Below are 21,560 nucleotides of genomic sequence, written 5' to 3'. Positions count from 1 at the left end.
AGAACGCCTGAATTTTTTTTAACCTGCGTATTGTTACATTACATGATTATAGTACAGCTGTTGGTATTCTTCCATTGATAACTCTTTTGGAGTGTTTCCAGTTTTGAGCTATTATGAATAAAGCACTATAAAAATTCTTTTTTTCTCCTTTTTCTTTGCAGAACTTACAATCTATGAAAATTCTTGTACAAGTCTTTGGGGAGACATTTGTTTTCATTCCTCTTGGATAAATGACTAGAAATAAAATTCCTGAGTCATATAGTATGTTTACTTTTTAAGTAACTGCTAAACAGTTCTCCAAAGCAATCATACCATTTTACATTCCAACCAGCAATGTATGAGAGTTCTGTTTGTCTCATATTCTTGCCAATATGTGATATAGCTAGTCTTTGGTTTTAGCTTTTTTAGTGAGTATGAAATACTGTCTCATTGTGATTTTATTTTGCATTTCCCTGATGTCTAAAGATGTTTACCAATTTTTCATGAGCTTTATTGGCCATTTGTATATCTTCTTTTCTGAAATGTTGGTCAAATATTTGACATTGGAAGACCAATGATGCAACCATGTAAATGGCTGCTTCAATATGGTATGCATTTTACCTATCATATAGTAGATTAAAGCCAAGACAAGAAAAGCACTCAGCAGTTCAAGCCTGACATTGAAATATCCTGGGGTTAAGTTGAACGTTTTGGTGAAATTATACAGAAGGGCTCTGCTTCTGCCTTCTCACCAGCCATTGATGCCAAAGTGCCATTGCTATATATTCTTGGGCAGCTTCCTCATCTTTTCTGAACTTATCCTTCCTCCATTCCTACCAGGCAGGCTACAGAGTCCTGACAATGAATAGCTCTTGCTTGTCCTATCAAGTTTCCATCATGGCTGAAGAGAGACTTCACCTTCTACTTCCTGTCCTGTAATTCAGCTGTTAATTATTTTTTCTGAGTGCATGGATAAACAAGCAAATGAATAAATCAACAAGAAGCTAAGCCATCAGGACCTGAGTACAAACCCATTATGATAGTAACTGGCATCTCTATGAAGCACTGTAGTTTATAGCATGTTTTTACGTATAAAATTTATTTTTATCTTCAAAACAAAGTTGTGGGGCATTATTACCATCTCCATTTTACAGATGAGGAAAATTAGGGATCAGGGAGGTTAAATGAGTTGGCCATGGTCATCTTCCTTGCCTGTTGTTCCTGAGAAAGGAGAGCTGTGCCTGGGATTCACAAATAATGACATGGTGGAGGCAACCCAGTCTCTATTACCACAGACCAGTGTTGGGAAGGAGGCAAGTGGGGATGCAGAGGGCGAGGGAACCAAGCGAGCCCGAGATGCTGGATTCCTTTAACTCCCAAAAGCGCTGACCTAAGGTAGGTCAGGGAACAAGGTCAGGTCTTTGTGTGATATGAATGGAGAAGTCTTATCAGGAACCCCCAACAGAATTACTTCCCTGGGTATACACCGTACCTCAGTTTTCATAATCACTCCTCTCCTCCTAATTAGGATAGCACTACTTAAACTTTTCCATTGAAGTTTCCCAATTGCTGAGGCAATTTAGTCATTAGGGATGATTTGAGTCCCCACCACTGAGGTCAGGAACCCCAAATCTGTTAGGACTCCCCAGAGGCTGCCAGAGAATTGTGGCACTGAAGAGTCTTAGGAGCAGGCAACTGATTCAAAGGGGCAGGGGACAAGGTCATAGAGATTTATTTGTATAGCACAGACATTGCTTACATATAGATTGTGTTTTTACTTTGGGGAAGTTCTGGGGACTAATGGAGATTATGACAGGTGCCAAGGTCCCCTCAAGCCCCTCCTGGAAATATCAGTACAACTCACAAGTACAACTCATTCTTGGTATCTCTGAGAAGAGATGAAGAATTAGTCAGTATATTTCTTCTTAGTGATAAGCAATTTCTAAGATCCTTATACAATAGTACACTCACTTAACCATCCACTGACTGGGTCAGTAGGGTATTGCAGCAGTTAAGAGTTGGGCTTTAGAGTATAATAAACTTAGGTCATGCCCCTTACTATTATTCTACCAACCATACCATAGAAGGTCAGTTCATATTAACTGCCTTATTACTACTGGTGGAGAAAATATAAAGTGACAAAAAACCACTTTGGACTTAGTTAACTCACATTAATTTGTATTTTAGAAATTTCAACAGCACCTACAAACACTTGAAAGATAATGGTATAAAACCTGTGACTGGTATTATTTATCCAGACCACAGACAATGCTTTGTATCTAGATTGATTTGGACCTGTTGCAACAATTGCTCTGCAGGGTCATTTGTCTATCATGCTGGCACTTCTGATATAGTGGAAGAGCATGGATTTTGGAATCTTACAGACCTGGGTTCAAATCCTGGCTCTGTCACATGCTAACTGTGCCATCTTTGACAAGTTACCTAGCTTCTCTGAGTCACAGTTTCCTCGTCTCTGAAATAAGGGATAATACCTGCCTCACAGGGCCAGTGGAGGATTGAGTCATATAGTATCCATAGGAACCTGACAAATATTGGGTATCAAATAAATGTTCAATTGTTCTCTCACAGTTTGAGTGAACAGAACAATTCACATCAGTTTGAAAATGATTGGTTGAGTTACAGCATCCTGACCATTAAGACCGCCATACCTAGAAGGACTCGTAGCCCCACTAACTGAGAGCAGAAAGATAAGTATTCTTCACATTCAACAGTGCTTTAAATGTTTCATTAACACTTTCTTCCTCCAGTACATGTACGGACAGCTCCAGCCTCCACCTACTCTCTTTTACCTAACATAATTCTTTCTTAACTTCTTCTTAATCTCCCTTTCTTGAACTTTCTTATTGCACTTAGCCTGGAAGCCTCAGGTAAGTGGCTCTACTCACCCTGCAGTGAAGTGGGTCATGGGCGCATGTCGTTGGTGATAGTCTGTGTGTTCGTAAGGCCTGCCTGAGGGCAGTTAGACTCCTGCAATATCCCTTATTCAGGAGCGGTTCTGACTGCAGTGTTGATGGTGGTGGAGCAGACCCTCCATGGGTAACTTTCCTGAGAGTCAAGCAGGAATCATCCATTGGCTCAGAACAAAGGTTAGAGGCTGTGCCACGGCAGTCTGTTCTACAAGCAGGAAGGCAGGCAGGGCAGAAGTGAATGCCAGTGGACTGTGCAGACCTCAGCTTGGGGAGGGCATGTTCTCCTGGGAGTGGAGGTTGTTTCATTGCCAGGGAGCTGGAAAGTTGCCTGTGGCTTTGTCTTCCCATTTCCCATACAGCCGCCTTGCACCTTTCTTCACTTGGTGGATGTGGGAGAGGATTGTGTGCAGTCTGAGAAACTTGCTACACTTATGGAAGGACCCAGACCAGACTTCTCCCTCCCCTCAGGGCAATGTACTTTTTCTGTTTCAAAAATGTCCTTTCCATTTCCTGTTCCTGGGGCTGTACAATGCGCTTTCTCTCTTCCTCTGGACATAAGCCTGAAGAAAGATACTCTCTCCTAGAAGAAGTTTTTATCCCTGGCTAAATCTTTTTTTCCCCTATCCTTTGCAGTTGGATCTCCCAGAGCAGGAGGCCACACTTGCACCTGTTTGTCAGAAGTGGGATTGGAGTAAGGAGCCAAGTTCACCCATCATGACCATGTAACATAGTGGTTTGAGATCATGTGCCATATTGGTATGGGGATCATGTGACATTGGAATGGGGAACAAAGAGCAGGAGACTCAGCATTTCAGGTAAATAACCAATTCAAGAATAACAATTGCTAGTATTTCCTATTATCTTTTTAAAGCAAATTATCTGCTCTTTATTCACAAATTTAGAAGCTGTTTGGAATAATTTTAGATATCTGGAAACAATCTATCAAAATATGCCTCCTGAGCAACCTGGGGGTTCATTAGGTTAATTAATTAATAGTGGTTAATAAACTCTTTGAAATCCTCTTATTAATGGGGTCACCTAAGTCCAAAGTATTATTATAACCAGGCCTAATGAGGTCAGTGATTTAAAGAGAGGGTTTTAAACCATATATAAAGCTCCTCTAATGATCATTGGTACAAGACGGAGGTTAGAAAAGTCGGGTGAGTCTTCCTGCTTGTGTTTAAAAGTTTCCTCCACAGCAGTAGAACCCCACTGATGTCTACTCAGCTGAAGCCAGGTGCGCAGTGATCTACTGACTAATGGATTCTCCAATTGTTAAACCTATGTTATAGGACAAAGGCCACCGCTTTGTGAAAGCTTGAAGTGCAGTTTGCTGCTGAGTACAGAAGACCTTTGCAGACAGAGAGGGGGTATTTTCTCTGTAAGGTTGCAAACAAGGTTAGTGCTGGCTTTCTTATATCTTGTGAAACTTATAAGCTACCATTTCAATGAGACCAAGAATAGAGTTGATTGAGGAAGAAATGGAGAACAGGAAACCTCTTCTAAGTTATGTTCTCTGATGCTCCTGTTGGTATTTTATTTTGTTTTCCCTATGGAGACCCTAGTATGAGAATGGGAACACCCAGGCATGGTGGCATGCACATGTGGCCCCCAGCTACTCGGGAGGCTGAGATGGGAGGATTGCTTAAGCCCAGGAGCTTGAGGCCGTAGTAAGCTGGTTATGCCAGTGCACTCCAGCCTGGGTGACAGAGCAAGATCCCATCTCTAAACAAACAAATAAAAAACCAAAGTGATCCTTGAAAGCAGAGGCAGGGCAAGTAACCAGAATAAAAGGATCAGTATTTTTTTTTTAAAAGAAAGGGAACAAAATTGTGGGGTCCCCAAGCTTAGAGATGGGATAGAAGTGTATATTTGGTTACATAAGTAAGAAGAAATGCGTAGCCCGTGTCAATATGAAATTGGATTGAAGAGAGTTGGGAGTTTATACTTAGGAAAGAGAGTGATCCAACAAACCATGTACTGAGCCTGTGAGAATACTATCTTCAAACTGGAAAATGAGTACTGAATTGGAAATAACTCTGCATTTTTTAAAATATGAAAGCAAATTTTTCTTTAGGAAACTTTCAAGTTTTAAAATTAACCAGTTTCTATTTCAAATCAGAACAGGTCCTGGAAGATAAGATTCCCCACCATGCTATCCTCTGTGGTGTTCTGGGGACTAATTGCCCTCATTGGTAAGTCACTGGCTGAGATTTAGCATTGTTCACAGGGTGTCCACGAAAACTTCCAGCACAATCATGAATCAGAAAGAGCAATGATAGTGGGCTCTCTTTATGACCAGCTTGGCCATTAATCAACTATTATTTCTATAATTAACAGTGTGTTCTGCTTGCTAAGCAGGTGAAAAACAGGATCAAATAATCCTGTGGGAATTTCAAAGAATCTCGTATTTACTGATCTGCTTACTTCCTGCCTGACAATATACCTATCAGGCTTGATATCTTACTGAGAGGTATGTGGAACAGACCCTTGGAAGCAAAACACATGAAGAGAAAATTATCAATGCCAAGCAGTGGATGAGAGTTAAATGTGAACAGGTGGGAAAAAAGCACTAGTCTGGGAGGAGTTTGGGAGGAAGAGCTCACATCCAGCTAGGATGCTTAGACATGAAAGGCTTCTGGGGGGCATGTGTCAGTTGAAGAATGCTTGGTGATTTAATAAGAAAAGGGAAGAGCCTGCTGGAGAGGAAGAATGACTTCAGTAAAAGAGCAGAGGCAGAAATGAATGAAAAGTCTTTGGGTTAGTATGGCCAGGGGCAGAAGAGGAGATTTCTGGGGGGAAGGCTGGAAAGATAGGTTGGTGAGTTGGTAAAGGATCTTGAATAAGAGAATGTTAAAACTTTGACTTAAGCAAAATGAAAAGCCATTATGAGCAATGTTCAAGTTGTCTTTAATTGTAGAATAATGACTGAAAAGAAAGTGTTTCTAAAATGTTTAATTCTAAATTTGGAAAAACAAGTCTACCCCAAGCTAATTTCCAGTTACTTATGGTCAAAAGTAGGGCAACATAGTTTTAAATTTTTGCTCCTTTTTAAATTCCCAGGTGAGAGCAGAGTTAAATAGCCAGGAGGTTAATTATGAGCTACCATGTTAGCTGTGTATAGCTGAAAGGTGACTCTAATTTAAAAAGGGCCTGCGTGCTTATAATGCCTCCACAGGCAGTGTAGGGTCCATGGTCATATTCCATTTCACTTAAAGCAGTGGTTCATAAACTTATGTGTAAGAGTCAAGTGGGAATGCTGGTTTAAGTGCAGGTTCTTTGGCCTTATACTGCAAGATTCTGGTTCAGTAGATCTGGTGTGAAGAGCCCAGTGATAAGCATTTTTAATAAGCATCCTGGGTAACTTTGATGCCTGTGGTCTGTGGGCCACTCAGTAAGCCCGGTAAAGACTGCCTTCCAGTGAAAGGATATTGAACCTGTCAATATATGGACATTTGATCCAGATAATTTTAACAACCCCTTTCTGGCTAATTCCTTCATCCATCCAACTATCCATTCATCCATTCAGCAAATGTTTATTAAATGTCTACTTTGTGCCAAGCATTGTTACAGGTGCTGAGGAGGATACAGCAAAGAAAAAACATCTAGTATCTGACCTGATGAAATTTATCTTCTAGTGAGATGAGTGGGCAGAAAGAGAGTGAGAGGAAAAAAGGAAGAGAGAGGGAAAGAATGAGAGGAAGGAAGGAAGATAAAAACATTTCACCTATAAAAATTTTTCATGTGTTTCTAACATATAAGGACCAGCTCTAGCACAAAAAATTGTTCCTTGTTCATCTTGAACATTTCCTGCCCCAGGCCAGCAATCAGCCATTATCCTGAGGAGCACTGGTTCCTCTTAGCAGAAAATGGCATTTAGAGACCACAGTGTGAGAAGTAGGAGTCCTCCCTTGCTATTGCTATTGAGTTGTAATTTCTTTCAGGTGTTTTCAGTGGCAGGAACTAGAAAATACATATTTTAAAAATAAAAACAATTATGCATTGAGGTATTTCACATTTATATTTAAGAATGCAAACATTTTACGTCAGTTTTATATTTGTACTTCTGCTATCTTACACTAAAAATCCTGTGAGAATACTATCTTGAAACTGGAAAATGAGTATGACATTAGCATTGTTACTCATTTACATATAATAGTGTCTAATGACATTAGACATTAGCATTATTTACATAACGTAATTTGTGAATACTGCTCATTTACATATGCAAATTGCTTATTTATATACAATAGTGTCAAAATAACTATGACAGTATTACCAATCAATAATGAGACAGTCAATATAATTTAAGATTTTCTTGTGAGTATTTATGTTCATAGGATGTATTCCTATGTAGCATTATGCACGTGGATATATTTTAAAGTCACTTGAGATAATTCTGCTGTATGTGTTTATTAATCTTTTAATTTGATATGGAGTTATGTTCATTTGTTTTTCTTTTTTGATTCCTTTTTCCCATTTGATTTAATTTTTAGATTTATGAGAACATATACATGGTTCCAAAATAAAACTTTTAAAAAGATACAGTTAGTCTATCCTCTATCCCTTTTCCCTCTAACTTCCTCTTTCCCTCTCCATAACTAACAATTTTTATTAGTTTCTCATTCATCTTTGTATTGTTTCTTTTGAAGGTATGAGAAAATCACACAAAATAGACAATGTATTTTCTCCCCTTTCTTACACAAAGAGTCCAATTTTATAAATACTATTCTGTCCCTGGAGAGAATTTTACAGGAGTATATACAGGTCTTACTCATTCCTTTCACAGCTGCATAGTACTCCACTATGGATGTAGCTTCACTTACTTAACCAGTCCCTACATTGATGTCATTTGTGTTGTTTGCAGTCCTTTGCTATTATAAACAGTGCTGAAATGAACAGCCTATCAAAAAACTGTGTTCCACAGCAGTGCATGAGACAGTCTATTTCCTCACAACCTCTCCCACGGAGCATATTGCCAAACCTTTGGCCTCTTGCCAACTAAAGACTTGGAAAATGCAGTCATAATGATGTTTTCATGTGACCCTTCTCTTCTTTTGAGTGTGGTTTAACATCTTTTATATCTTTAAAAACCATTTTCATTTTTTATCTATAAACTGTCTACATATTCTGCTGACAAGTTGATACTTGGACAGAGACCTGAAGGCAGAATCATGTAGATACCTGAAGGAGTAGCATTCTAGGCAAAAGGAACCACGAACATAAAGGCTTCAAGGCTGAAACCTGCCTGGTGTGTTGAGGAATAAGTGCAAAGAAGAATGTGACTGGAGGAGAGTGGGTAAAGGGAAGGAGAAGTGGGAACAGGAGCAGAGGGCTAGATCTAGTAGGTCTTGGAGGCTGCAGGATGGACTTGACTGTTCCCCTAAAGAGGGAGAAAGCCACTGGAAGGTTAAGAGAGAAGACTGATAGCAGCCCATGCATATCCCACAGGGTCATTCTGTCTACTAGGTAGAGGACGGGCTGCAAGAGTGAAGCAGTGAGGTCAGTTAGGGGGCTGTTAGGAGAGTCCAGGTGAGCAATGATGCTGGTCTGGACCATGGCAGTAGCAGAGGTGGGAGAAGTGGTTAGATTCTATTTTTTTACGTCAAACATTTTAACAAAATACATTTTTTTTTTTTGAGATTTGACACAGGGTCTTGTTCTATTGCCCAGGCTGGAATGCAGTGACACCATCAAAGCTCACTGCAGCCTCGACCTCCTGGGCTCAATCAATCTCCCTGTCTCAGCCTCCTGAGCAGCTGTAATTACAGGCATGTGCCACCACATCAGGCTACGTTTTGTGTTTTTTGTAGAAATGAGTTTTGCCATTTGACCTAAGCAAAATGAAAAGCCATTATGCTTTTCATTTTGCAAAAGCCTGGGCTCAAGCAATCCTCCTGCCTCAGCCTCTCAAAGTGCTGGGATTCTAGGCATGAGCCACCACATCCAGCCCAAAGTACTGTCTTATAACAAATATTTGGATTCTTAAGGTTCAAGTTAACAGTCCTCAAAGCCATTAGAACAAACTTTTCAGTATTACAGAAAATAGCCTTGTATCTCCTTCAGCAAAAGCTCTACCTCTCCTTTAACAGGTAGACTTGGACAGAAACATGTGCCATGTCCTGCACTGCACAGGGGTTTAAGGACCTAAGAGGGAACAGTGGGGGATAAGGAAAGACATAGACACAGACAGAGAGATATAAAAACCTGGGCCAGGCAGTCCGGGAGGTGAGGATGTCAGTCTCTCCGGCCCTGACCTATCTCAGCGTACTTTATTTTATTGTTCACAAAGCACATAGCAGAGGGAGGGTGCAGTTACTTAGAACAGCCTGTGGTTATTATTCTCACATTCAGTTAACATACTTCAGCTAAAAACTATCTTGCAGCAAGGTCAGCGAAAGCTAGTTATCTCTTTAGGCCCTTTTATTCTTCTCTGAGACATACACATCCTCCTATTGTGGTTTCACTTCCCTGAAGTTCAACCAAAGTTCACAGCAGCCGTGAGGGGGTGTGCTACTCCGGCTCCCTACAGAAACTCATTTTTTAATGACAGAACAAAAAAACAAGAATAAATTGGACTTAAATTATTTTGGCAAATTCCATTTTTACTTCTAATTTTATTAAATAGACATACATAGGAACTCAGCTTCATGGTAAATGATATAAAATAAGAATATATTTAAATTGTTCTGGCACCCTTCTTTCTTATTTTTCTAAACAAAGGCAAATTGTTAATCCAGATGTACACATCCCCAGAAACATTTGTGTCAGAAGTGTTTTAAAATTCCTCTCAAAACAGGGTGGGCGTGGTGGCTCACGCCTGTAATTCCAGCAGGGGGAGACTGAGGCGTTTGGTCAAGAGGTCGAAAAACAATACATACTGGGGATTCTAAAAGGAGAGAGGGAGGGAGGGAGGGAGGCAAGGATTGAAAAACTACACATGAGGTACTGTGTTCACTATTTGGGTGAAAGATCAGTTGAAGGCCAATCCTCAGCATTATACAATATGCCCAAATAAAAAACCTGCACATGTACCCCCTAAATCTTAAAAAAAAAAAAAAAGCCAAAAAGGTTTTTGCTGAAAAACCTTCAAGGTTCCTGCTGAAAAACCTTCTGTCAGTTTTAATTCTGAGTGAGACTACAGCATGGTATGACTACAGTGCCTGTAATCCCAGCACTTTGGGAGGCCAAGGAGAGAGGATTGCTTGAGCCCAGGAGTTTGAGACTAGCTTGGGCAACATAGCAAAACCCCATCTCTACAAAAAGATAAAATAAGCCAGGCATGATGGTGTGTGCCTGTGGTTCCAGCTACTCAGGAAGCTGGGATTCTCAGCAAATGTTTGAGCCCAGGTGCTGGTGGCTGCTGTGAGCTATGGTCATGCCACTGCACTGGCATATGCCTGTAATCCCACTACTTGGGAGGCTGAGGCAGGAGAGTTACTTGAACCTGGGAGGCAGAGGTTGCGGTGAGCCGAGATCATGCCATTGCACTCCAGCCTGGGCAACAAGAGCGAAACTCTGTCTTGGAAAAAAAAAAAGATGAATTTCCTAATATTTTGCATAGTGTTTTAGGATTAAGTGCTGTGTTGATACAAAGCAAAACGAAAGATCAGAGCAGAGTGGATATTGGGGAACTTCTGTCTGATGAACAAACAACGGCAACAAGGGAATTGGGCAGTTCTGTCTGTGGCCTTCACCTTTAGTTTAGTGATGTTCATTGCATCAACCCAAGCAGCATCTTCTCACAGGCTTCATGCGAGTTACGCTTCTGCCACCTAGGCACTTCCAGGGGCTCGTACCCCTTCACTCACTCAATGAACCCTCACCTACATCCGCGCCTTTACCACGGCTGCTACGGGGACATCATGACCATGAAGACCTCTGGAGCCACCTGTGATGCAAACAGTGTGATGCGCTGTGGTAAGTGAAAAGCAAAGCAAACGTTTGGCTTTCCCCCTTTGATCATTTTCAGATTCTTTCTTAGGAAGTGACTTAATTTTGAAAAGGTATCATCATCATTATGACAATAGTATCAAAATTAAAAATTAACTAAAAACACAATCCTGACCAACCTAACCGTTTCTTTTCATTTTCCACCCCCATTCTTTCCAAACCTTGTTGAGCTGTGTTTATTTCCACATATTGAAACCACTGCTTGAATAAATATTAGACTCTGGCTTTGTTTTCTGGGTGGTGCTGCTGTGTTTGCTTCGTTACAGCAGGCATATCTGAAGGAAGCCAGGATGCTCTTCACACCTCCCCTCTTCTGTAATCCTGTTCCAAAGTCTTCTTCATTATGTTATCCTGATTTTAGGGTGTTGGAGCTGGCAGCAACCACAAATCACATCAGACCCCAACCCCTCGATTTACAAATCAGAGCCCAGAGATTCAGCAAAAAGGGGAGACTTCTCAATAGCATAGAGCCAGGTAATGGCAGAGCCAGGCTAAAACATACATTGGCTGACTCCTAGTCCAACAGGTTTCCCAGTGCATCAGTGTGGCAGAATTTTTTTTTTTTTTTTTTTTGAGAGGTTGGGTTTTTCTTTTCACACAGGCTGAAGTGCGATGGCACGCTCTTGGCTCACTACAACATCCACCTCCCAGGTTCAAGTGATTCTTCTGCTTCAGCCTCCTGAGTAGCTGGGGTTACAGGCACCTACCACCATGTCTGGCTAATTTTTGTATTTTTAGTAGAGATGTGGTTTCACCACATTTGCCAGGCTGGTCTCGAACTCCTGAGCTCAGGTGATCCACCTGCCTCAGCCTCCCAAAGTGCTGGGATTACAGGTGTGAGCAATTTGAAGGAGAAACAGAGCAGAAGCGGGACCTGTTGGAGGTTGTGGACCTTTCTCTGCAGTCAGAGATCAAAAGGATGTCTTAGAATAGTTGCCCCAAGCCACTAGCAGTGATCAGAGGCTGTGGCTAACTCAGCAAATTTTAAAAAATGGTTTTCTTCTGAAGCAGAAGAAACAGTTTCTTTTCTTTTTTTAATTTTAAATTCTTTTTTTTTTAAAAGATGGGCTCTCACTATGATGCCCAGGCTGGTTCCTAACTCCTCCTGGGCTCAAGCGATCCTCCTGTTTCAGCCTCCTGAGTAGAAGGGACTGACTTCAGGCACCCACTATCATGCCCAGAAAAACAGTTTCTTTTCTATTTACGTAGGGATCCGTGGTTCCGAAATGTTTGCTGAGATGGATTTGAGGGCCATAAAACCTTACCAGACTCTGATCAAAGAAGTCGGGCAGAAACATTGTGTGGACCCTGCTATCATCGCAGCCATTATCTCCAGGGAAAGCCATGGCGGAGCTGTCCTGCAAGACGGCTGGGACCACAGGGGGCTTAAATTTGGCTTGATGCAGGTATTTAGCTAGAAACTTTCTATCTGCCCCACTTTATCCCTCCTCAGAAGCTCAACCCCAACTAGAAATCCATTTGCAGTGCCTCCAAGCCCCAAAATACCCTGGCACCTGGCTACAGGTACTCCAGCATAATTTTTTTTTTTTTTTTGAGTTTCATTCTTGTTGCCCAGGCTGGAGTGCAATGGTGTGATCTTGGCTCACTGCAACCTCCACTCCCGGGTTCAAGTGATTCTCCTGCTTCAGCCTCCTGAGTAGCTGGGATTACAGACACACACCACCACCCCCAGCTAAATTTTTGTGTTTTTAGTAGAGGTGGGACTTCATCTTGTTGGCCAGGCTGGTCTCAACTTCCTGACCTCAGGTGATCCACCCTCCTCGGCCTGCCAGGGTGCTGGGATTACAGATGTGAGCCTCTGCGCCAGGCCACTCCAGAATAATTTGATCTGGGACTTCTGTAACACATCTTTATATTTCATTCAAGGCTTATTCTTTATTAGATATCTTTAAAAAAGTATTTTAGGAGTTTCATACCTACCATTCTGCAATAAATAATACATAATATACTAAAACTGAGAAAATCTTATAAACAGCACTATTGTTACAGGTATTCTCTTGGGGTTCATGAAGTAGTAAATTTCATCCATGTGGATCAAAAGACTATACAATTAAGCCCTGCTTGAAACAACTTGTTTCTCTGGGTAAACTGGAAGAAAGGAATCCAAATTATCTGGATATTTGCTTCCAGGATGGATTTTAAATTGTCTGTAGAAATACAGACTTCTAGTCTTCCCAGTTAGAAGCAAATTTTTAACTGAATTAGCTGGATAATTATTTCTTACTAGAAAAGTCATAAATGTCTAGACTTTGGGTGTTGTTTCAAAACAACTTTTTAATTCTTTTTTGTATATTAGAATGTTCAGTTAAAACTGTGCCATGCCCATTTCTCCCAAACCTTACTTCATTTCTCTGACTCTCATCTCTATGAAAGAAAGAACAGTAGAATAGACTCTTTGGGAATAAAGGCTGGTATCTATGATTTGAATATGAGGAGAGGAAATTAGGAAAGGCAGAAAAATGTGTTACCTCATCCAGATGCTGACTTTGTTATCTGAATTTTCTAGCTTGACAAAAAAAAGTACCCCCCTGTTGGTACCTGGGACAGCAAAGAACACCTTTCACAGGCTGCTGGGATTCTAACAGATGGAATTAAGGCAATCCAGAAAAAATTCCCCATGTGGAGTGTTGCTCAGCACCTCAAAGGTAGGCCGTATTCTAAGTACTGTGTTTAAATGAGCAATGAATGAGACCACTGAAGTGCGACCCGAGACTCCTTGGGAGCATTTCCACGGGGTCAGCAGTGGGCTTGGGAGGAGATGTCTAGAGGCTGCATTTGCATTCTCTGAACCACTGAATTACTTTGAGCGGCCCTCCATCCCCAACCTCCATTTCCCCTTCTGCAGAATGTTGGGGTTCTTATTCATTGCTTATTGAGCCATTGAATGATACCTTGAAACATAGTGAGACCCTGTTTCTACCAAAAAAAAAAAAAAAGTAGCTGGGCATGGTGACACACTCCAGTAGTTCCAGGTACTCAGGAGGCTGAGGCAGGAGGATTGCTTGTGCCTGGGAGATTGAGAGGCTGCAGTGAGCATTGATTATATCACTGCACTCCAGCCCAGAAGACAGAATGAGACCCTATCAAAAAAAAAAAAAAAAAAAAAAAAGAATATGTTTGCCTACCCCTCATAGTTTTTTTCCTGTTATAAGAAATTGTCAATAACTTTCCAAATTGTCTGAACAAACCTTTACTCTGTGGGTATTCTCAGGACTTCAGGTACTATATATTCAAGTGGAAATCTCTGCTTGGCTGACCACAGGTCCCCTTAAGGTCAGCATCTCCCAGATGGAATTAACTCACTAGCCTCCCACTATAAATTTGCTCTTTCTTCTGCATCTTAGGTGTCTTTCAGGCACCATAATATAGTCAGTCACCCCAGCCAGAAAACCAGATTGCTTTCTTAGGCTCTCTGGTTCCTTCTCTCTTCACACCCAACCACATCAATTCCTATTACATTTACCTCCGATTGACCCATGTTATGCCCTCCACACTCTAATGGCTTAATCAGAACGGGCTCCATTCTCTATTTCAAGGTCCTTGAAGGCAAGGATCAGGACCAGGCATCTTTTTCTTTGGATATGAGAGCAAAGAACAATTATGTTAAACACATACATAAGTACTAAAGATAAAATTCTAGGGTAAAATAGCACACACATGCATATGTACACATACCCAAAGAAATGTGTGTCTTGGGTACCTCGCAGTCAGTGTGGCACCTCTCCTGGCACACAGTAGGTGGCTTGAAAACATTTCCTGAATGAATGAGTGAATAAATGAGTGAATTATTCAATAAATGAGAGAATGTTAGAAGCATTCTCAGCAGAGGATAACTGGGGGTCTAGTTCTGCCAGGCCTGGATTACATAAAAAAGCAAATCTGATTTTTGCAACAGGAAAAACAAAAGACTTTGGAAAAAGAGAAAGAAAGCAATCTGGAATATTCCCAGTGATTCTTGGGGTAGTATGTCCTTTCAGAAAATGAGAAAGGGAGGAGGATTTGGGATTGCCTGCTTTGGAAGATTTGCCTAGAGAGCTAACATCTTGGCAATGCTCATTGCTTTTTTCTGCTGAAAGTTAACATTTGAGCCTAACTCTCTGTGTTTCATTTTAGGTGGACTCTCAGCTTTTAAGTCAGGAGTTGAAGAAATTGCCACTCTGGCAGACATAGACAATGACTTCGTTAATGATATCGTTGCCCGAGCTAAGTTCTATAAACGACAAAGCTTCTAGGCAAAGCTCTGCAGGTGGGCCAGGTTGGCAGAGTGCTCAGATGGCCACATTTGGGAGTTTTATATGAATGTGTTGTACTCAACACTGGCAAAGAAATGATTAAAATCATAAAAGAAAGTTCATTTCCCAATTTTGTGAATGAAAGTAAGAATTGAAAAAAGGAAAGAAAAATAAATAAATGCACCCAGTTCACAATATGGTTCCCAGGAAATGTATATAGACATATATATATACACACACATATACATATACATATACATATTCATGTATACACACACACACACAGACACACATATATATATATAATTACTTTGTAGTAAATGTGAATGTCATGGCAAATGGCATCTACGTATTTCAGCGAGGCTTCGTTTTAGCCCACGATTCCAATGCCCACCTACTCCCTGTCTACCAGAATTGCTAACAAGTTAAATAAGCCCTACTCAAGCTTTCGTCCTTTTCCCAGTATCTGCCCAAACTACTCCAGCTTTGCTTATGAGAAGTTCCTGGCTCGTAAGCCAGCCAACTCACGGGACAATGAAGGAAATAGGGATGGAATTCTAGTTTCACAGGAAACAGAGCCAACTGAGGTGAAGCTGTCATTTAAATTAGGTACACCAAGTCCTTCAAACCCACAGCAGCCTCCTGTGTTTTCTATTGTTTGTGAAGATCCAGGGACTGGCTTTTCCTATGTTCAGCAGTTGCTGCTGCACACTTTCTTTCATGGGGTCCACCCCTCACAAAACATGGCTGAAGATAAGCATGTAGGACCCAAATCAACTATGGTTCTTTGGTTCCAAGCAAAGTAACCACTTATACAAATTTTAAGCAATAAAAGGAAATTACTGGAAGGCTAACAAAGCCAAGTGAGAAGGTCAAGGAGATGAAGAGAGACCAGGCAACTTTGGGGTCTGGATAGCAGGAATGGGTTAACCATATTTTACAGCATCCCCAGTAAGTGAATGAATTAGCACCCTCACCAATACTGATGCATGTGATCCAAACACCTTTTTCTGATTATTTCATCATTCTGCGTCACTTTCATAGTGCCAGGAGAGGTTCGGAGCTGTTTATCTTGGGTTACATATGCACCTATCCCTTGGCTATTTTGCCCACACTACCCACAGTGGAGAAGAGACAACTCTCTAGAAGGAAAACGTGTACTGTTTGTGGCCTTTACTTCCACAATCAGGAGAGGACACAAGCACTAACATGTTGGAGTGTAAAGTGGACATGTGACAGTGTGGCCCTGCTGGGCCTCTAAATCCCTTTGGAGATGTTCGATGAATGTTTCAGCCCGTCACTTCTGTTTCTGAAAAGTATTCAAAATCATACGCATCTGACTCTGAGCCCCCTTGGAGAAAGCCAAGTAAATCCTTCTTTGCCCACTGATGTCTCAACCCAGCCTGAAGATGTGACCCAGGCAGAACCAGAAATCCTTGTTTCACTGGGCAGGACAGTGGTCAGTTGGTGTGGCAGCCCCTCAGCATGTAGGCCGACAGCTTCTATGACAGGTTGGGGCCCATGCTGTACCAGGTGTTAAGTATTTTTATTATCCTCCCTGCCTGTGGGTCATCCAGGATGTTCTTCAGATGTTCACTTTGCTCAGGAATGATTTCTTTTGGGCTTTCCCTCATATGCATGAATTTCATCTAATCACTAGCCCCTTCAATGTCACTAATTCAACAATAAAGTACATCTAGATGAGATCACTTTCAAGTAATTTGAAAAACAAGAAATAGTACGCTCACGTGTTTCCCAAGTGTATTCCCCTAGTATTCTCTCAATGACTAGGATGCCAAGAGATGTCCCATGGGAGACCTCACATTCAAGTTGCCTTAGTTTGGTTTCCCAGAAGCAGAACTTAAGGCAAGGATTCAAGTGTGGCTAGTTGGTTTTGGAACACTGGTATGAGGTGGCTCAATGGTACAGGAACAGTAAGACAGCCAATAAAACATGTCATCAAGCCAGCTACCACAGTGGGCACCTGAGCTCAGCCTTGCAGGAAAACTGCTAGGAATGGTGCAACACCCACACCACAGAATTATTCTGCCCAAGGTACAAGGAGCTGGGGCATTTATACGTCAACTCCTGAAAACCATTGCTTGAGGGATCTGCCTGTAGGGCTTTGGGGGAAAGTGTTAATTCTTTGGTACTGTGGTTTGCCTTGCAAAAAAGCAGCACCTATTTCTGAATTTCCAAGGAAAAGGGGCTGCAGGCACAGAGGTACAAATACTGGCAGTTGGAAATCAACTGAAAATTCTGAAAGACCTAGGGATATGGGAGGGTGCTAACAGCATCGACTTTACCAGGGTTAGGTACACCTGGAGGCTGGGAATATCCTTCAAACATTGCTTGTTTTCATCTATGACTTAACAATATGGTAAGAACAACCTGAGAATAACACACAAGCTTCGTTATATCTGGTGATTTTCATGCCAAGATTCTCCACGACCGTTTAGAAGTAATAATTAGTTATAATACAGCTATCCCAATCCTTATCCTCTTCCCATCTCCATCTAGCTCAACAGCTGATTCCCAGGGATTTGCTGAGAACAAGGTCAAAGATGTTAGACACAAATGTGGCACCATTAGATATGATATCCAGTCATCCTCAATTTTCTTTATATTTTTTGCCTGTGCCCCTTTCAGGCAGTATGAATTATTACGTGTCTACATTCTATTATGTAAAATAGCACTTCTTTTATAGTTGTCCAAAACTAGGTTCTTAGGTCCGGTGTGGTGGCTCACGCCTATAATCCCAGCACTTTTGGAGGCCAATGCAGGAGGATTACTTGAGCCCAGGAGTTGCTTGAGCCCAGAAGTTCAAGACCAGCCTGGGCAACATGGCAAAACCCTATCTCTACAAAAATACAAAAATTACCCAGGCCTGATAGCACACGCCTGCAGTCCCAGCTGCTTGGGAGGTTGAGGCTGGAGAATCACTTGACCCTGGTGAGGTCGAGGCTGCAGGCAGTGAGTCATGATTGCAGCATTTCACTTCAGCCCAGACAACAAAGTAAAACCTTGTCTCAAACAAACAAAAAATTCCAAAACCAAACCAAAACAAACAAAAAAACTAGGTTCTTACTGCAGGATGAAGAAAAATTGTCTTATAAATAGTTTTTATTTTTAGGTTTTGAAGGGAAGGCGAGGGTTAAAGAGACACAAAGAGAGAGAGTGGGGGCTCTATAGCAAGTGCAGACTTTATGTCCAGCATAAGCCCTTCAGAGGTGGGGACCAGCTTAATCCCAGCGCCCACCGCTGCTTACAGCCTGGGGCAATTATAGGCTGGGCAGGAATGGTCTGGAAGGGGTGGGGCATGGCCTGCTGCCTGGGAAAATGTTAACATGTTCCCGTGATTAGGCACTTTGGTGCTTGTTCCAGTGGAGCGTGATGTTCCTTACACTTTCTTCCAGCAGAATATAATAAGAGAGTCAGGAGGTTGGGCAGGCTGTTTCTTACAACCTGAACCCCTGCAGAATGTTTCACTTTGACCAAGGTCTGCGAAATGACAGGGGCGGGAAGGGGGGCCCACAGAATGGTACAGTTTGGACTAACAATTTTCAAAGCGAAAAAAAAAAAAAACTAAAAATATTTTCCTTGCTGGACTTATGACTATATTCTCATCCTTTCTTTTTCTTGGCCATGAATTCCTCACTTGCTAAGAGAACTGTGACAAAATAAGAAATAGATGCTTGGTCTCTGCAGCGTGGTGCAGGGGAAGCAAGGGGAGGAAGTCTCTGCTTCCACACCTGTGACCTCTAAGAACGCTCGCCACACTGATGATTGAAGTGCTGTGCGCTGTGATGCCTTCTGTTTTACAATACTAGGTAGGGGAAACATTCCCCAGACAGACAAACTATCCATTCCCACAATACAACCAGGCAAAGATGCAGCAAGCCCTTCTCACGAAGCCTGTTGAAAAACACTAGTTCGCCTACAAACTTTAATTCTGTCAACCACTACATTCCTAACTGTGGCCTCCATTAGGACTTAATTAACAGGTTTTGGTGTTACAATACTAGGTATTAAGAAGTGTTAGGCCGGGCGTGGTGGCTCATGCCTGTAATCCCAGCACTTTGGGAGGCCGAGGCAGGCGGATCACCTGAGGTCAGGAGTTCAAGATTAGCCTAGCCAACATGGTGAAACCTCGTCTCTACTAAAAATACAAAAATTAGCTGGGCTTGGTGGCACACATCTGTAATCCCAGCTACTGGGGAGGCTGAGGCAGGAGACTCACTTGAATCCAGGAGGCGGAGGTTGCAGTGAGTCGAGATCGTGCCACTGCACTCCAGCCTGGGCAACAGAGTGAGACCTGTCTCAAAATAAAAAAGTGTCTGCCTCAGGGCTTCATCAGTGGGTTTTGGAACCACAGTGCTGGGACTCCTGTATCCAGTCCCAGTAACCTTTGCTCCACACCCTCGACCATTTTACCTACTGATGTAGATAAGGCTTTAGATCCCCACTGAGGAGGGGTAGAGCCAAGGAACTGTGACCCTTTTGTCAATCTTTATCTTGATGAACCTGCTAACCACTGTCACAGTGATTACCGGTCAGGTTTCTCATGGTAAACTTTGCCTTCTGGCTTTCTAAATTTCTCCAAATTGGAGTAAATAGAGCAGGTTTGTTTGGAACCCTTTAATACTGAGGGACGAGCAGGGGGTCCCTTGGGCTTGCTCAGCCTTTGGTAGTGCTGTGTTAAATACTTTGTTTTAATCCATCACTGTCCATTTTATTCATCCCATTTCTGAATAACCACCTAAAGCTTTCTACCCTCCTGGTACAAGTCCCACAACTCTCCTCCTTTTCTTCTTTGTTTTGCTCCTGTCAGTATTTTCCTTAAATACTTTCTTTTTCTTTTCTCTTTTTTTTTTTTTTTTGAGACAGAGCTTCATTCCTGTTGCCCAGGATGGAGTGCAATAGTGTGATCTCGGCTCGCTGCAACCTCTATCTTCCAGGTTCAAGTGATTCTCTTGCCTCAGCCACCTGAGTAGCTGGGACTATAGGCGCGTACCACCACGCCCAGTATTTTTTTTTTTTTTTTTTTAAGTAGAGACGAGGTTTCACCATGTTGGCCAGGCTGGTCTCAAACTCCTGACCTCAGGTGATTTACTTGCCTCGGCCTCCCAAAGTTGCTGGGATTACAGGCATGAGCCACCACACCGGGTCAAGCACCTTATTTCTTAATTGCTGTTTAAAATTTTCTACCATGCTAAGATCTGCCCTTTGCCTTTCTCCATTCTCTTCTTAATTAACCTAATGTGTTTTTTTTTTTCAACTTTTATTTTAGATTCAATGGGTACTTGTGCAGACTTGTACAGAGTATATTGCATGATGCTGAGATTTGGAGTAAGATTGAACTAATCACCTAGGTAGCAAGCATGGTACCCAGTAGATAGTTTTTCAACCCTTGCCGTCCTCTCTACATCCCCCCTCTTACAGTCTCCTGTGTCTCTTGTTCCCATCTTTATGTCCATGTATACCCAGTGTTTTGCTCTTACTTATAAGTGAGAACATGCAGTATTAGGTTTTCTCTTTCTGAATTAGTTCTCTTAGAATTATGGCCTCCCACTGCAGCCATGTTCTCTTTTTTTATAGCTGCATAGTATTCCATGGTGTATATGCACCACATTTTCTTTATCCAATCCAAACTTAATGGACACCTAAGTTGATTCCATGTCTTTGTTATTGTGAATAGTGCTGTGATGAACATATGGGTGCATGTGTCTTTTTGGTAGAATGATTTATTTATTTTTTTGGGGTGTATATCTAGTAATGGGTTTGCTGGGTTGAATGGTGGTTCTATTTTTGGGTCTTTGTGAGATCTCCACATTGCTTTCCCTAGTGGCTGAACTAATTTACATTCCCACCAACAGTGTATAAGCATTCCCTTTTCTCCACAGCCTTGCCAGCATTTATTTTTACAATTTTTAAATAATAGCTATGGTGTGAGATGGTATCTTACTGAGGTTTTGATTTGCATTTCTCTGATGATTAGTGATGATGAGCATTTTTTAAATATCTTTGTTGGTTGCTTGTAAGTCTTCTTTTAAGAAGTGTCTTTTCATGTTGCCTACTTTTTAATGGGGTTATTTGTGTTTTGCTTGTTGGTTTGCTTAAGTTCCTTCTAGATTCTGGATATTAGACCTTTGCCAGATGCAGAGTTTGCGAATACTTTTCCCATTCTTTTGCCTGTTTACTCCGTTAATAGTTTCTTTTGCTGTGCAGAAGCTCTTTAGTTTAATTAGGTCCCATTTGCAAAGCTTTGTTTTTGTTGCAATTACTTTTGAGGACTTAACCACAAATTCTTTGCCAAAGCCGCCGTCAAGAAGGGTATTTCCTAGGTTTTCTTCTAGGCTTTTTATAGTTTGAGGTCTTACATTTAAGTTTTTAATTCATCTTGGGTTCATTTTTGTATACAGTGAGAGGTAGGGGTCCATTTTAT

At 41.6% G+C, this 21,560-nt stretch overlaps 1 protein-coding gene across 2 annotated transcripts; it reads left to right on the top strand.

Moving 5' to 3' along the window:
- Positions 1-3,423: 3,423 nt before the first annotated feature.
- Positions 3,424-15,232, top strand: LYG2 (lysozyme g2). 2 transcript variants are annotated; one of them, XM_032255435.1, is made up of 7 exons: positions 3,424-3,724; positions 4,202-4,307; positions 5,037-5,104; positions 10,689-10,829; positions 12,072-12,268; positions 13,390-13,528; positions 14,997-15,232. In XM_032255435.1, exons 3-7 carry the CDS (start codon positions 5,062-5,064, stop codon positions 15,113-15,115), a joined length of 639 nt encoding a protein of 212 aa, XP_032111326.1. In that variant the 5' UTR covers positions 3,424-3,724; positions 4,202-4,307; positions 5,037-5,061; the 3' UTR covers positions 15,116-15,232. The 2 variants fall into 2 exon arrangements, with proteins under 2 accessions (XP_032111326.1, XP_032111325.1); XM_032255434.1 differs by lacking the exon at positions 3,424-3,724 and adding an exon at positions 4,061-4,069.
- The last annotated feature ends 6,328 nt before the right edge of the window (positions 15,233-21,560 follow it).

The sequence above is a fragment of the Sapajus apella genome, unplaced genomic scaffold (genome assembly GCF_009761245.1).
Source record: "Sapajus apella isolate SASKATOON/1434 unplaced genomic scaffold, GSC_monkey_1.0 scaffold89, whole genome shotgun sequence".
Taxonomy (NCBI): Eukaryota; Metazoa; Chordata; class Mammalia; order Primates; family Cebidae; genus Sapajus; species Sapajus apella.
This window is presented reverse-complemented; position numbering and strand designations above follow the sequence as displayed.